Here is a 17,355-nt window from a genome sequence, read left to right as displayed (position 1 = left end):
ATGATCCTTGTCGGTGTATCCCGAAGGGTTCATCTCTCTCACATCATCACTTATATTTCGTTCATCCCGATCAGGTGAGTAATCACTCCCCTATTTTACTTGTTTTCAAATGTTTTGGGGACACTTGCGTACCATTTATCAAATTATTTATCTTATTATATCTCAAAAGCAAACTGTGATCTTTGTATTGTGTATCAATTGAATGACTGCCTGTTATTTGCTATTTGTTTACTTGCTTACTTGAATCGCTTTCGGAGAGGTCCAACATAATCTCATTATAGTATGATCATAACGACCGTCGTAGTGGCCGGAGCTCGATTGAATTGGCAATGGTTTCACCGACACTCATTACTTGCTTTACGATTTCATTGTTTATACTCACAAATAACAGTTTTGCCTATTTTTTATTCATTCATTTATATCATTATATAATACCCATTTTTGTTTGTGTCAAATGTGATCTACTCACTCAACATGTGTTGTTGACAAATATATATTTTGTACGCATTTGCAGGTTATAGATTTGGATTGCTTATCAAACTGAAGCTCACTTAGTGATGAATTTAGGATAATAAATTAATTAATATTGTCGAACCCAAGATTTGCTTTATCCGGTATCAAACGGGAGCTACAAGCAAATAGAACACCTTTCAAAAGTATCAATACCGTCACATGAATCGTAAATGCATGAATGTGATGTACCAAAAAAATCTGTGGTTCCTAATGGAATAGGTAACAAAGCTACCTTGACGCCCACTGCTACTAAATCACCCCCCCCCCCCCCCAAGTTAAACTGGTGCACTAGGAGCCGTTGCACCAGGTGCTAAAGCGTGAGTGTTTTGTATCCATTGAGCAAAAACGGGTTGTAATTGGATAGCGGTATCTGAAAACATATCTTGCGGGCGCCCTAAAGCGCTCATGGTATCATTATGAATATACAAACCAAAACTGTGAAAGCCTAAAAATATACACTCCAGTTGAGATGTGATATGATTGCATCGCGATGCCTAAGAACACGATCTAATAGATCGTTGTATCGAGTAATTGGATCATAGTCTCTTACCATAAAAATGCGTTGCATGCGCAGCAACACCAACTATGAGAAATCCACCAATCCACATATGATGTGTGAACAATGACAGTTGTAGCTAGATATGGATAAGGGGGCATGACATACATATGGTGAGCTACAACAATGGTTAAAGAGCCTAACATAGCCAGGTTTAAGAGATAGTTGAGCATGTCATGACGTTGTTAGGATCTCATATAGGCCTTTATGGCCCTGGCCCGTAAGTGGACCTTTATGAACTTCTAAAATATCTTTTAGACCATGACCAATTCCCTGTTGGTACTATACATGTGACCCTCTATCAGAAAAAGAATTGCAATAGCTAAATGATGGTGTGTAGTATCGGTTAGCCATAGACCTCCAGTTATGAGGTCTAATCCTCCACGAAAAGTAACTTGCTAGATTAAGTACTTATTTAACTGTTTAATTACTTGTTTATTTTTATTGTCATGCACACACAACTCCGAAGTTATGCTTCACTCTCAAAATATTTTATAACTCGGAGGCTATAACCTCTATCTTAAAATATTTCTAATGAATTTTATTAGATTGCCTTTTGTTGTCGGAAATTTCCTTGCAAATTTCCTAGCTTTGTTTTGCTCGTTTTCACATTAATACTTGGGAGTGTGACAAGATTCCCCGTCATAGTGGAAATTGTCATGCGTCCGACACTTTAAGCGTTTAACGTAATCGGCTAAACGGTTACACTCTATATTGTGTTTTTATTGTTTTAAAATGTCTAGTCGGGTGTAAAACCCATGGGAAGCCATGGACACGCCAATTAATACATTTGCACAAAATTCGTTATACTTGTGATATTTTGTTGGAACATTATCATACCGTGGTGATACAGGAGATGTTACAACTACTTATACTTGAGTTCGTTTATTTCGTTATTTAGTTTGGTCGGTTAAATCGCCATGTAACGCTCATAGGGCCCACAAACTCAATCGATTCTGTTAATTCGTTAATTAAGTTGGCCATTCAATTGCCGTGTAACGCTCATGGAAGTCCAACTTACACATTTGTTTTGATTTTGGTATGCTAATAAGTTGGGTAAAACAAAATGCCATGGAAAGCTCATGGGAAACCACATTCGTTATTTGTTTATTTGTTTGCTCATTTGATGTTATACCGAAACGATTTATGATTTGATATAATTATTCAATTATAAAACCAAAAAACGAACAAAAACTGAAACGAAACCAAAATAAAAAAATAACTACCGTGAAAGACAAGAAAAACTTAAACTCATTAAGGAATACATGTATTATTATTAGTATTAATAGTACATTAGATTAAAATATATTGAATTAATTAAGTTGAATGTAATTTAATATAAATTTGAATTATTATATTAACAAGAAATTTATGAGAATGCATATTATTTATGGAAAAAGTTATTAGTTTAATAGTATAGTGTATGTTAACATTCTATAGTATGTTAATACTGTTTCATCCATACTTAGGTGTGTAATAATTAAACTGTATACACGTTCTACACATTTTTACACAAAGAGGAAGTTAGATGATAGCAAATTACCAATCTTCATTAACCCTTGATTATCTATCTAGCGGTTGCTAGAATGAAAAACTTGAGTTTTTGTGTGTTGTGGGTCCATTATAGTCCTTTTAATATGATGGGCGGGTTGGGTAATGTGTTAAAACGGGTTCGCATTGAATCTTAACACACAATATAGTATGGGTCAAATAAACATTGAGGGTAAAATTGAAATTTTTTAGAAGTCAGAAGATAAAGTTTTTGTTAGGATGCGTGGTGTTAGACATTCATAGTTGGGTCAAACCTTGTGTAATGATTGTTAGTGTCAAAAAGTGGAAATTGATATAGGTACAAATCAGCGAGTCAACTTTGTATTTGCAAATTTAACAATATTCAACAAATGATGTCACATAACACGCACAGAAACATAATATGTTGCTTCTTTCGGTTTTCATGTTTGATTACAAGGCACAAAGCTTTGGCTAAGGTGTTGGTTCTTTCAATATTCCAGCTTATATGGAATCATGTTAAGAAGCCTTTGGATTTTGAAGAAGCGATTGAATATGCAAAAGTAAATCATATGGTTTCCTTGCTGGAGGTACATAGGAAATTTAAAAATCTGCTTCTCATGTCGCCATGTGTTAAACATAAACCATATGAAATTATTGAAAGATATAAAGCACGACTAGTTGCTAAAGGCTATAACCAAACATACGGGATTGACTATTCTAAGACGTTATCTCTAGTAGAAAAAGTTAACACAGTCCGGGTTCTTTTTTGCATTGCAAAAAATGAAGGATGGCCTCTTCATCAATGAAAGGCCTACATAAGAAATGGGCTCTTGGAATGAGATAGCAGCCCACCAAGCAACAAACGAACTACTGACCCAAGAGACAGACGCAAGCCCAAGGAGGAAAGCATATAACAAGACAAGAGCCTTGGTCAACGGCAGGAGAAGTCGTTGTTAGCCTGGCTGGTAGAATGATCCAAGACACACACGCTCCAGAGGAGGAGAACAAGATCCATGGTTAATAGGCTACCTCCTGCAAACCCGAAGGGGAAGTGAAGAAACCATAGGATAAAAGACCAAGTCAAAGACCCAAAGGATAAAAGGAGGTCCCCCGGGATCTTATATAGTGTAGGCTGGATGTTTAGTTAGACCAACCAAATTCTTGTAATAAGCATCTTGATTCATACTAATATTACTTATCTTTACCATCATATACATCGCCATTCCCCTCTGAAACGAACCATCGAATCATCACATAATCACACACAATTCAATCAGGGTAACAATCAATTTGATGTTAAAGATGCTTTCTTACACAGAGAATTAGAAGAAATGTATATGAAGGCTCCACCCGGGTTCATAAGAAATTTCAAGAAAAAAGAAGTATGCGTGCTGAAAAAATCTCTCTACGGGCTTAAACAATCTCCTCGAGCTTGGTTTGACAGATTTACTCTAGTAATGAAGAAATATGGATACCAACAAAGCAACTCTGATCATACATTGTTTCTTAAACGAAGAGGTAAACTTGTGACTTGTTTTATTATATATGTTGATGCCATGATTACAGGGCCGGCTCCGATAAGGCGAAATTTTATTTGGGCAAAAGGCGGAAAAAAAATTGGGTCTTAAGTAAAAGGAACATTTTGATGGGTTTAAACAATTTAATTCTAAATGTGCTTACTTGATTATGATTTGAGTTGTGTAAAAAACTTGTGTATAAAAATAAGCTTAAAAATATCTCAAATAAAACTACAACCCAAAACCTTTTGGTTAGATGTCATACCCCTTTGTCACTAGACCAAACTAGTGGTTATGTAATTGTGTTGAAACATTGATTATACATATTTTTTTTCATAAAAGTACATATAATTTAGAAAAATAAAACATTCCGGGCCTAGCGGGATGTCGGGCATGCGGTTGTTGAATACCCTACCATACCCCATAGCCGGCCATGCATGATTATTACAGGAAACGATGAAGAATAAATGAGAAAGTTAAAACATGTTAACGGAATTTGAAATGGACTTGGGAAGAGTTAAGTACTTTCTTGGAATTGAGATACTAAGGTCTAAACAAGGGAACTTATATGTGAAAAGAAATACATTCTTGATCTTCTAGCCAAGACTGGAATGATTGATTGCGAAACGGTCGACACCCCGATAAGGGTCAACCATAAACTCCATCTGGAAAAGAAAGTGGAATTAACAAACAAAGAAATATATCAGCGATTAGTAGGTAAACTCATATACCTCGCACATACTCGTCCAGATATTGCATATGCAGTTGGAGTCGTCAGCAAATTCATGCATCAACCCCAAGTTTCCCACATGAAGGCAGCAATGCTGATTATTAGATATCTCAAAAGAACGATAGGCCATGGGGTTCTCTTTCAACCAAATAAATACCTGAATGTCCAACTATATACTGATGTCGATTGTTCAGGAGATAAAGATGATAAAATATCAACATTATGATATTTCACTTTGGTTGGTGGAAACTTGGTTGCATGGAGAAGCAAAAAAAAGAAGGTAGTAGCACTATCCAATGCCGAAGCTGAATTCCGAGGAACTGCACGGGGCATGACGGAGGTTTAATGGATACAGAGACAGTTGACAGTAATCGGTTTTCCCCAAACCGAAGTCAGTAGGATTATGTGTGATAATAAAGTTGCAATACAAATCTCTGGAAACCCGGTTCAACACAATTATACAAAACATGTGGAGGTTGATAGGCACATCATCAAAGAAAAACTTGAAACCAAGATTATAGAGCTACTGTTCGTTCGATCTGAAGACCAGTTAGCAAATATATATTTACAAATGATGTAATGGGAGACTATTCAACAATTGTTTGAGAAAGTTAAGCATCAAAGACCTCACTATTCAACTTGAGGGGGGGGGGGTGTTGGAAAAATAAAAAGAATTCTTTGGAAAATGGTGGCATCAGTTCTCACATCATGTCCATTTTAAGAAGATTGGCATAGTTGACAGCCTTGATCTTTGCCACTAAAAGAGCCTTCGGAGATTTTTTTTTCTATTGTCTTGATTGTATTTCCAAGTTTAACCAATTAGTTTTTCCTTTATTTTTAAAAAATCTTTCTCTAGTAAAAAAAAATAACAGGTTAATAAAATATTTTTGCATCCTTTCGCTTAGTTAGAGCATCACAACAGCTTCTATATCTCAATCTCTATAATTACACTAAAAAACACTACATTTTCTCTCTCATATATAATTAAATAATACTTTTTTCCATCTTTATTATTATTTTTTCTCTTTCCTCCACTCATAACCACTTTCAAATATATTAAAACATATAGAATATGAACAGTGCTTCTCCAAATTTACTCAAAATTTATCCAGCTCTTTAAATTTTATCTCTCATCTACTCACAACCACTTACCATTCTCTAAATTTTTTTAGAGATTTCTCTCACAAAACTTTTAGAGGAGCTGCTGAGAATTTTGTTAGGCATCTAACTTAATGTGAAATCAATCAAACTATGTTGTTTTGATTAAATTCATCTAACAATTAATTTTACTTAATATATTCCCAATTTTCTCTCCAATTTTCTTTGTTCTAATCATCTGTCTGTGTTGCATTCTCCAAGTAGTTATAAATGAAAGATATATAACTTTTGATTTTTGAAATTGCTTATTTGATTTTTGAAATCAAAAACAACAAAAGCTTCATTTTAAAGCTTTTGGAGTTGTTTTACCAAATCCGGTCCATTAAATCGGCTCGGCCTAACTGTTTATTTTTATTTATAAATAAGGTTATTAAGTCTTTTGTTTAGGCAATTGATTTTTTTTTAATTAAAGATTGTAAGCTTTTAAGCTTGTTCACCGAATCATTCAGTTTGAATCGTTTGAATGAAATCATTGTTTGCTAGTCGAAACTGCATCACAAACAAATAGCAAATAAGCAATTCGTTCAGAAAGAAAAATGAAAGATATATGGTTCTTTTATATTCTGGTAATTAGTATCTAGAAAGAACTATGATGTTTAGGGATTACTCTCCCAAGTTACGAAGCTGAGGCCACAAAATTTATGCCAGAAGTTGTAGCATCATTTAGAAAAAAAAAATGCTCATCTTTGGAAGATATGACAACACAGTGTAGATGTGTTGTGACGTTAAGATATAAGAATAGAGGATATGATTCGTTTAATAGATAATGATTTTTCTTTCGAATGAGAACACAAAATGCAGCAAGAAACAAAAAGAAAACCATCATGGTCTATTGGTTTAGCCATTTCTTCATGGCAAACAAAGTTCTAGAAACAAAACTGAAACTCAATGCATACCAGAAATCGGTCGATCTTGCTATGTTTCTCACCGTCCCCGATAGAAAAGTGAACTTCCTACCCTTCACTGCATACATACTCATACTCATGCAGATTCGAGTTAAATTTCGAAATGTCAAAATCTTTTAGATCAGATCAATTGAGTCTTTTGAATCCCTAGAAACGAAATCTCTCTTATTTTGATCCATCAGTTTGTTGCGGCCCAGCCTAGTGGAACCGATGCTTCTTTCAAGATCTTCGTTATCTTTTACTCTGAAACTTACAAATCCGAAAACTGACCCTACAGAAACTCTTTTCTTTGATAAAAACTTGTTTATAACTCAGCTTGAGCTATTTGGCTCATGTAAAGTTGTAAACATTCAAGCCAAGTTCGAGCAGACGGTAGCTCTCACTCATTGGCTTAAAATAAACTAGCTAGCTCCTAAATCAGATCTGATCAGTCCATTTTGAAATCGGTTTGAGAATATATCATTTGAAACCAGTTAAAGCCGAATGTGATCCAGTTTTTAATTTTCTTTGTCTTGATCCGAAATATTTTGTTTTAAACCAAAATATTTGTAGATCCTTTTAAAGCTTAATTGGCCCCATTAAAATTTAACGGACCTAATTAAAGCATATGTTTCTTTTTAACATGATGAATCAGAATCAGGCCCTGGTTTGGTTTTGACAAGTTTTCTTTTTTCCTTTTTTTTTCTTTTTTTAGTTTCATATTGATAGTAGTTAAGAATTAGGAATTTGGGATGCATGAAACTGAATGTAAATATAAGTTTACAAATGTAGGTTTTACTTAACTATCTCCTAATTGTTTGTCATTCTTTTGATTTTTCACATTAATATATCCATACAAACCTCCCTACATAAATGTGGATTTAGTTAACAGCAAGTAACAAACATGGCTGGCAGTGGAGACCTTAGTGCTATAACATCAAAAACTGGCGAACACGCAACCGATAGAAGGCCCCGAGGCCGGCCTGCCGGTTCCAAAAACAAGCCCAAACCACCCATCATCATCACTCGAGACAGCCCAAACACGTTGCGGGCCCAAGCCATGGAGGTCAGCCCCGGGTGTGACATTAGTGAAAGCTTAGCCACTTTTGCAAGGAGGAAGCAGCAAGGGATTTGGGTGCTAAGTGCCACCGGGTTCGTGAGCAACGTCATGTTGCGCCAACCGTCACCATCACCAGGAGGTCAGGGATCCGGGCCGGTAGTAACCCTTCATGGGCGGTTTGAGATATTATCATTGGTGGGATCGGTACTGCCGCCACCAGCTCCGCCAGGAGTCACTGGCTTAGCCATATATTTAGTGGGCCCACAAGGCCAAGTCGTAGGCGGTGCCATTGCTGGCCCGCTCATGGCCTCTGGCCCTGTGATGATCATGGCAGCCACTTTCATGAACGCCACTTTTGACAGGCTTCCCATTGACAAAGATGAAGCCATTGCCGCCGCCACCACACATGACCAACACCACCACCGTGTTTTCGGTGTTTCGGATATTTATGGGCCACACCAAAACATGCTTTCCAACCCCAGCCTCCCTCCTCCCGATATTTATACTTGGTCAACCGCTCGACCGTTATCCAAAACATGAGTACATGTATGGCAATTATCATATGAATAAACTAACAGAATTCACAAACATCAAATATAAAGTTTAATTTGTATCTTATAAACTACTAAACTAAAGGACGCAGAAAGTGTATTACTTTGGGGTCAAGGGTAAAATAGTAATTTCACAGTTACATGTTTAAGTTTGATATGTAAACTCCTATTAGTGAAAATGATCAATACAAGTTGCATAACAGATCAAGGGTAAAATAGTAATTTACAGTGTCGTGTTACATTTAATATGTGAACTCTTATTAGTGTGTAAACGATCCAAGACAAGTTGCATAACCAGTCAAGGGTAAAATAGTAATTTTACAGTTACGTGGTTACATGTAAACTCTTATTAGTGGAAAATGATCCAAGACAGTAAAATAGTAATTAATTTCACAGTTACGTGTTTAAACGTTTGATATATAAACTCTTATTAGTGAAAATAATCAAGAAAGTTGCATTACCAATCAAGGGTAAAATAGTGATTTCACAGTTACATGTTTATACATTTGATAAGTACACTCTTATTAGTGAAAACGATCCAAGACAAGTGCATACATGTCAAGGGTAAAATAGTAATGTCACAATTAAAAATACACGCAAACATAAATTATGTTTGGAAGAATCTATCTACTTTCTGATAGAAATTTCAAACTTTCTAATCATTTTAGAAATATTTTGCAATACTTTGGTTGCATCGAATGTACCGGGAGAACTTGAGGTCCACTCTTGGTAATGGTGGAGGCTACCCGTGAAATCTGTAAAAAGCCCGTCAATTCCAATTGTGTTTATCCAGTAATCATATTCCATGTAAGGGTCTTGACAGAAGTTGAAATGTAAATACTGGTTTTCATTGCGAAATGTGTATGGGTGCACCTGAAAGTCGAAAGAAGGATATTAATCTTGACTTTTTAAAAGTCAAAACACAGGAATTCAGCTTTGTTTTTATTGAATGTTAATGAAATTTTAAGAAAATGTTGACCGTTAGAATGAGGTTTGCAATTCTGACTTGCAATTTATATGGAGAGATTAATTTTGACCTTTTAAAGTCAAACAGATAAAAAAAGTCAACTCTTTTTTATACAAGGTTGATTAAGTTTCAATAATACTTGGATTATTACAATGAAATTTCAAGCATGTTACATATGGGAAAAGATTAGTCTTAAAAAAATAAATTTTGAAACTTGTGAAGAGGCAGATTTTGACTTTTTATGGTCAACCAGTGAATATTTCAACTTTTTTTTTATTCCAAGTCATTATTCTTTATGATGACAATGAAAACTTGAACATGATAATCTTATGGGAATTTTTTTTATTAAGAATAAATAAGAATCGACAAATTTTGAACTTCTGAAAGTTACTGTTTGACCTCAAAAGTCAAACTGTGAAATGTACCTGTAGATTATGGGCATGTGCTCGGGTCACAAGATCAGTGGGCGTTTGAGTGTAGTTATCTTTTACGGGAACAATGGTATCTTTCCACGGACCAATCCCAACAACATATTCTTTAATGTAATTAAAATAATGATCCGAAGTGATTTCCGCGTACGACTACAAACAAAAACAAATTAGATTCTTGAAAGCCATTTAAAAGCATCACATGATCATGTTAAAGTGGTGTTTTAATCTGCAATTTAAAAGTGATAATTTGATTGATTAATTGGGATACGATAACCGGCTTTTAACTTATAAAGTTGTAATAATTTAATAATTATATGCTTGAATGTTTTCAGATTCTAATTATTATATAAGTTAATGGATGAAAGTAGGAGTGCTAAACGTGTCGTGTTTTCTGGTTGGTAGGTCGAACCAACACGAACCCGAAAAGATTTCACACCCGTTTAAGCAGAAAAAAGTTATTCCTGCCAAAGCCAAAAATAACTCAATTTACTCTTCTTCTTTTTCTTTCCATATTAATACCTTAAAGTCCTAAATTTACATATTATTTTTACCCTTTTAAGCAATTGAGTTTAAACTTTACCAATTTACTTTTAAGCTTTTAAATCTAAGCATAAAAACTATCCAAAGACCTTAAAACGTATTTTAAAAAAATTAATACACCGGTTTAACAGGTTAATCCACGAATCAGTCATGCTGACACAAACAGACCCATTTAACAAAGCGTGTTCATCGGTTCAACCCAAACCTGTTTAAGCAAAACCCAAACTGCGAACATGCCAAATATTCGCACCCCTTGATAAAAGTAGTGAAAGTTATACTTTTGTGAATGAGAATTTTACCTGATTTGTGTCTTGAGTTGTAACATCCACATCATCAATTAAGAATATCTTTGGTAGATCTGTTTGGTTGTGGATATGAACAAGTGATGACGGGGCGAATGACTGAATAAAGCATGGTTGTTTTAGCCAATCCTTTGATAAATACGAGCCTTTATACCCGTATTTCTTAAGTACTTCAACGAGCACGTCTTCAAATTTTTTCCCTTTAGGCCATTTAACCTATAATATAAGTTTAATTTCATGAATTTGATGTAATATTGTGACATGTGAAGTTTTAAAGTTTAGAATAAAAGTCATAAGCTATAACTCACATGCTGGTTCATCAGTATAGGATTTTTAATTTCTGGATATATTCCAACAACACGTGACGCATTTAATGCAATTTGAATGTACTCTTCAAATGTAATAATAGGAAACTTTCCTGTTCATATGTTACATAGACACATATGTTGTTAGATAAACTAGTTGAAAGTTATTATGTTATGAAACGGGCAGTATGAATATCAGTTTGTCTCAAAGGGGTAAAATGGTCATTTTATGTCAACCTAGATCTCCAACTATTATAAAACTGATGTTTAACAGACTCTATTTTTCAAGCATAGTAAAGAAACTAATTACTGTTACTTGAAGACACAATAATTAACTGATCAGCTTAAAACATTTTAAACGTACTATTTGGGTAAAATAACACAAATCTATAATGTTTTTCTTTCAAAAACAATAATTATACGACATTTTTACAATGCTTTATTTCTTTTATTCAATAATTTAGTTTATATAAATCAATTTTCTAACAAAGTATTTGTCTATTATAACAAGTTAATTAAAAACTTTTATAGATAGTTTATTTGGTATAAAAAGAAACTGCTTATGAAAAAAAAAATGTAAAAAGTTGGTGATGATATGGAAATGTAAGGATGTAGAGAAAATGAGCGTTCATAATATTTAGTGGAAATATGATGTTAGAGATTATAAGAAATCTCAGTCTCAAAGGGGTAAATAGGTCATTTTATGTCAGACTAAATCTCTAACTAGTATAAAACTGACTGTTTGACCCTGAAATAATCAGACTACAAATCTATGTATCAAAAAATGAATAATCAAATAATAAGTTTAATGACTGAAATGTCCTTCTACATAGCATATAGAAAACTAACCATTATATTGCTGATCACGGAACGAAAACCTCTGCTTTGCCCTTAAAGTTTTAAGTTCTTTTAAAGTAAAATCAACTGCAAACAAGTCAAGTAATTAGCAAATGATTTATATATGACAACAATAATAAAATCATATTTTGATTCAAAAATAAAGGAATCCAACTATACATATGAACAGGCCAGTTTTATTTTCTCCTTCAACTTCATACGTCTGCACTCGATCTGCAAATTGTTTATGTTCTGCAATATCAGTTGTGTCATCAAGTGTGACATCATGATGACACATAAGCACACCATCTTTGCTGACTAGGATATCCGTTTCTATGAAATCCGTGCCTTCTTCGATTGCTCTCTGTAGTAAATAATAAAAACCCAAATCTTCAAAACCATATTACAATTAACGGCTCAAAACGGGTAACTTTTAATGTGGTCAAAACTCAAAAGTCAAACCAGTCCGTTTGGGTTGAGCCGTATAAAATTATCGTTGTTCAAGATATGATTTCAAAACCTATATTTTTACAGAAAATAATCTTACCTTTTTAAGTATAAAATTATCGTTGTTCATTAGTTGGTCTTGGGATCAAACAGACCAAAAGCTGAAAATTCGCTTTTTGAGTTTTTGAAAATCGTATGGTTTTGAATTTTACCGTTTGGGCTTGAAATTTTTGGGCAGTGAAAAGTGATTTGCCCAAGCAATGAACTTGGGCGGAAGATCTTTTTTAATTGATTATTATACATTCGGGCTTAAATATTTGGGTAACACTAACTATATATTAAATTTTTACACACTACTTAAATTCAAAATAAAAAATGAATATTCATAAATTCTATTCGGTTTGTACGAAGCATAAATCCAAACCGCGGGTTTTTGTTTGGGTTTCGTTTCATTTTTTTTAGTGTTTCCTTGTCATGCAACACATCCCTAATTAATTGAACATGTCAAGTTAAAATATATATATGTGTTCCAAAGAAGTGGTTTAACAAATGTACCAGGTAAGCAGGAGCAGTTTCCTCAGGGAGTTCCCCATTTGAACCGCGGTGAGCAACGTTAAACGGTCGGAACGTCTGCAGGGGCTTTTTGGTAATTTGAGTGTGACTTGGAAGGGGATAGAGTCTCCTTGCAGAAGACCCACCAATAAATAGTAGCAGAAGAAGAAATGTAACAACAATCATGCAAGCTGAAATGAAAGCTTTAGATCTTAATAGTTTTGTACTTATTTCGATAAATAGTTTCCAATTCTAATTACTGGCTGGTAATATCTAAAACTTTTAGCATTTTAAAATTGAATGAATGAATACAAATACAAATACAAATACAAATAGAAAGCAAAGACGCTTACTTGATGAATTCATGTTAATTTGATCGGAATGAGTTACTTGAGATTGATTGGGGGGTGTTGACTGTAAGTGCAAGCTGTTTCGATTAGTAATCAAAACAGATATTTATGATGAGTGTGGATGGATGGATCAACCCCCTTTTCCACGCAGAGTTTACCGGAAGATATTTGAATTTTTTTTTGTTTCGATTCGGATATTCCCTTTTAGTTTTAACATTATCTTTTCTTTTTATATTTTTATTATTACATCATTATATCTTTTAATTAATTATTAACTATATTTTGTTATCCAGGATCGACTCATGCCTCTACCATTTGGTTAGGATGATGATGGATGACTAGGTGAGTAGATGACGTTCACTACCGAATTTTTAAATTAAACGGGTTTTATCTCATTACATTATCGTGTCTTCGGACGAATGTTTACGAGCGTTGGCCTTAGGTGAGAGTTTTTCCCGAATCAAAAGGTGAATGTATCCGGATGTAATAAATTTATCCAATGACTCATTTGAAATATTCGTTGGTCGTTCATATATATATATATATATATATATATATATATATATATAATGCATGAGTGAAGGACCTCTTAAATTGTAAGAGGCACAATCACTATTGCATAATAAACAATTACTAATGCATACAAATTTGAAATTTTAGGGGTAGTATAGTATTTTGGACATGTTGACGGTTAAGAATATTTGATTTAGAAAATGTTACAAATATAGTCCTTCAACTTTAACAAAACTTTGTTAATTTATAAAGTAGTTACACATAAACCCTTAATCTTTACCCATTTGTTTGACAAATTCATTTAAAATTTTTATTTCTTCTATATCTTTTTATATATTATGTTTAAAAAAAACCGGACTTGCCGTTGCAATGTGCTTATTTTTGTTGACGTTTCAATGTAAACTTTATTTTATTTTGATGTGTTTATTATAATATACAAGTCAATTAAGCATAAGAGTACAACTCAAATATGCAATTATGAACCAAAAATATACTTACAAATTTAACCCTTAAACTATACTCAACTTTTGTAAATTTAATTAATAATTAATCTTTCATCCCATTAAGTTTACCCATATTTTCAACTACTTTCCTTTTTCTTCGTTTTTTCTTTTATATCTTTTAATATAATAAGTTTAATAAATTTCAAACATACAATAACGACGCGTTTATTTTTGTTGACGTCTCAGTATATGATTTACTAAATATCGATGTGCGTATTATAAGCAAAATGATCTCGTGACATTTAAAAAAAAATATCAATTTTAGTTCAGGTCAAAATGCCCCGCAAAATGAGTTTTAATCATTTTTAAATTTCTTTTTTATTTTTTCGAGTCAACGATCGAGGTCTATGACAGTATGGATGAGCTCGGTACCGTACCGGTACCGAAAATACAAATCCCGAAATTTGTAAATTCTTGGTGCTGGTACCGATACCAAAATATTCGGTTCGATAACGGTACCGGTACGGTACCGGGATAGTACCGGTACCGAAGGTATAACTTCGGGAAATACTGTACCGATCCCGAAACTCAAGACATTGGTATCGACGGTACCAAATCGGTATCGTTATGATACCGGTACCGAATTTGTTTATTCCTATTTGACAGGTCAAAACGTGTTCGAGTTATAGCGAAATGTAAGCCAAATGAATTTATATATTCTAAAACAAAGTTTAAAATTTCGAAAACCCATATACATTAATTTATTCATAATACACGTTTTAACACCGGTTATGCATCCGATAACATGTTTGTGTGCATACCCCGCCGCATCGCGCGAGCACACAGCTAGTATATATATATATATATATATATATATATATATATATATATATATAAGAAGAAAACCACCTCTAGTTGTGAAAACCCCGCAAACCCAAATGCATAGCTCATGTTATACCACGTATGCACTGCTTAAAATAATTGTTTTTAAGTAAGAATGTCAGTTAGGTAATTTCATCAATATTGTCTTTTTCTACTTTTGCCATCATCTCATTTCTTCTTTGTCATTTTTCTCTCATCATCCTATAAGTTTCTCTCCCCCCCCCCCCCCCTTTTCTCTCTCATTTTTCTCTATTATTAGCAACTTAAAGAACATAAAGTTATCCATCTTCAAGAACAAAATAGAGTATGTATCTATCCGGCCAATAATGTTTGCGGTGGTTCTACTATTGCAGCGGAGGAGAAACGGCGGCAGGTCGAAGAAAGCAAGTCGGATCCGATTAACTCGGAATTTGGTAGATTTTTTTTTATGTTTTTCAAGATCTGAAGGTCAGTTTCTTTCTTTACTTGTTGATTCTTTTTCAGCTCTAAGTAATGGTAGACCTTTGATTTATTTTTGATAGATCTTTACTCTTTTTTTCTTTATTTTTCTTTTGAATATAGTTGGTAGATCTTTGATGTTTTTTTTTTCAAGATAAAATGTGTTTTCCTTTTTTTTTCCTTTTCAAGATCCAGAGGATTGTATTTTACTTTTTCATTATTTTTTTTCTTTTTATTAATAAGAATCCATATGAGTGTATTGGTATTGATTTGTGTATATGAGATGTTTTTTTTTTCCTTTTCAAGATTTAAAGGATTGGATTTTGTTTTTTCTTTATTATTTTTTCTTTTTATCTATAAGAATCCATATGAGTATGTATTTTGGTATTGATTTGTTTACAATATATGTTTTTCTTCTATTTCCTTTCAAGATCTAAAGAATTGTATTTTTGTTTTTATTATTATTTTTTCTTTTTATCAATAAGAATCCATATGAGTGTATTTTGGTGTATGTAAAATGTTCGAAAAACATAGTTCAATTAATGTCTAAACAATTAACATATTTTTTTTGTTTTGTAGTTCCTCCTAAAACGTATGTTACTTCCGCATTCACCTTAGGCCGGAAACCTGTTGGTTGTCAATATTTTAAAGAAAAAGAGAAAGATGGACTGGACTGGACTGGACTGGATTGAATTAAGATGAAGAAGAAATACATTTTTTAAGAGTGTATCTTTTGTAGGAAAGAGAGAGAGAGAATGATTGTGACATAAAGTGTATCGATATAGGTAGGAGAGAGTGTGAGATGACGACATAAAGTGTGTGAATAAAAGTATGTGGATATGTGTAAGAGAGGGAGAGAGAGAGAACGATTGTGGCATATTTTATTCTTTAATAAAAGTACACCCTTAAAGGTGGTAAAAAGTTATTTTGAGTCATATTAATTTTTTTACTTTTGATGTCTTTTCATGTTAACTATTATACTTATTGATTTTTGTATAATTTTTTTAATGTTAATAATATGTTCTTAATGAACAAGAAAGTTTTAAAATTCTTATAAAACACCACGCACCTCCTCGTTTGACGGCATGCAATACACAGTCGCTGGAAACACATGAACTCAATAATTTGGAGATTTAAGTTCTTTAATTAGAAATTTGTTGTTATTAAAATGAGATTCACAAATAAAGTGAGAGAAAGTAATGGTGACAAAAAGTAATAGATGTGATTGTGACATAAAATAATGGAAGTGATTGTGATATATTTTAATTTTTTTTCATAAAAATACACATTTAAAGGTGATGGAAAGTACTATTGGGGTCATATCACATTTTTTAGTTTTGATATATTTTCATGTTGATTATTTAAATATTTCAAATCCGTATTGATTTTTGTATAGTTTTTTTATGCTAATAGCATCTTCTTAATGAACAAAAAAAATTTTAAAAATCCTATAATACACATTTCTTTATTGCTTTAAAAGTTCTTTTGAAAACGTTTACGTAATAATAATCATTATTAAATTGTTTGACATTTTGTTTTAAGTTGGAGATATATGATTTAAATTTTAATTTATTAGTAATATTGGTGTATTAGATAGATAGAAAAATTAAATAATAACATTCTGGTACAAAAAAAAAACATACGTTTTTGCATATTTAAAATATGAAGACAAACGTAACATGCGTTTTTTGCATATTTAAAACTCTGAAGACAGGCGTAACATACATTTTTGCATGTTAAAAACATATACTTTTAGACAAAAGTTAGGGCTGGCATATAGTGTATACTCGTACACGATAAGACACGAACACGAAATCTGTATACCCGTACACGACACGAAAACTTATCGTGTACACGTAACCCAAAC

At 33.0% G+C, this 17,355-nt stretch overlaps 1 protein-coding gene and 1 pseudogene across 1 annotated transcript; one reads left to right on the top strand and one right to left on the bottom strand.

The window, feature by feature from the left end:
- The first annotated feature begins 7,768 nt into the window (after positions 1-7,768).
- On the top strand, positions 7,769-8,663 carry LOC143618608 (AT-hook motif nuclear-localized protein 16 pseudogene; annotated as a pseudogene).
- Positions 8,664-8,980: 317 nt separating this feature from the next.
- Positions 8,981-13,335, bottom strand: LOC143618606 (glycerophosphodiester phosphodiesterase GDPD6-like). The gene is made up of 8 exons (XM_077090746.1): positions 13,216-13,335; positions 12,866-13,053; positions 12,044-12,227; positions 11,876-11,950; positions 11,030-11,139; positions 10,719-10,937; positions 9,874-10,029; positions 8,981-9,354 (listed from the first exon to the last, which is right to left on the bottom strand). Exons 1-8 carry the CDS (start codon positions 13,226-13,228, stop codon positions 9,109-9,111), a joined length of 1,191 nt encoding a protein of 396 aa, XP_076946861.1. The 5' UTR covers positions 13,229-13,335; the 3' UTR covers positions 8,981-9,108.
- Between the last annotated feature and the right edge of the window lie 4,020 nt (positions 13,336-17,355).

Source organism: Bidens hawaiensis, unplaced genomic scaffold (genome assembly GCF_021521415.1).
Source record: "Bidens hawaiensis isolate Kalapana, Puna unplaced genomic scaffold, B.hawaiensis_p1.1 tig00102445_1, whole genome shotgun sequence".
Taxonomy (NCBI): Eukaryota; Viridiplantae; Streptophyta; class Magnoliopsida; order Asterales; family Asteraceae; genus Bidens; species Bidens hawaiensis.
The sequence above is the reverse complement of the archived record's forward strand: the minus strand, read 5'-3'. Positions and strand labels throughout refer to the sequence as shown.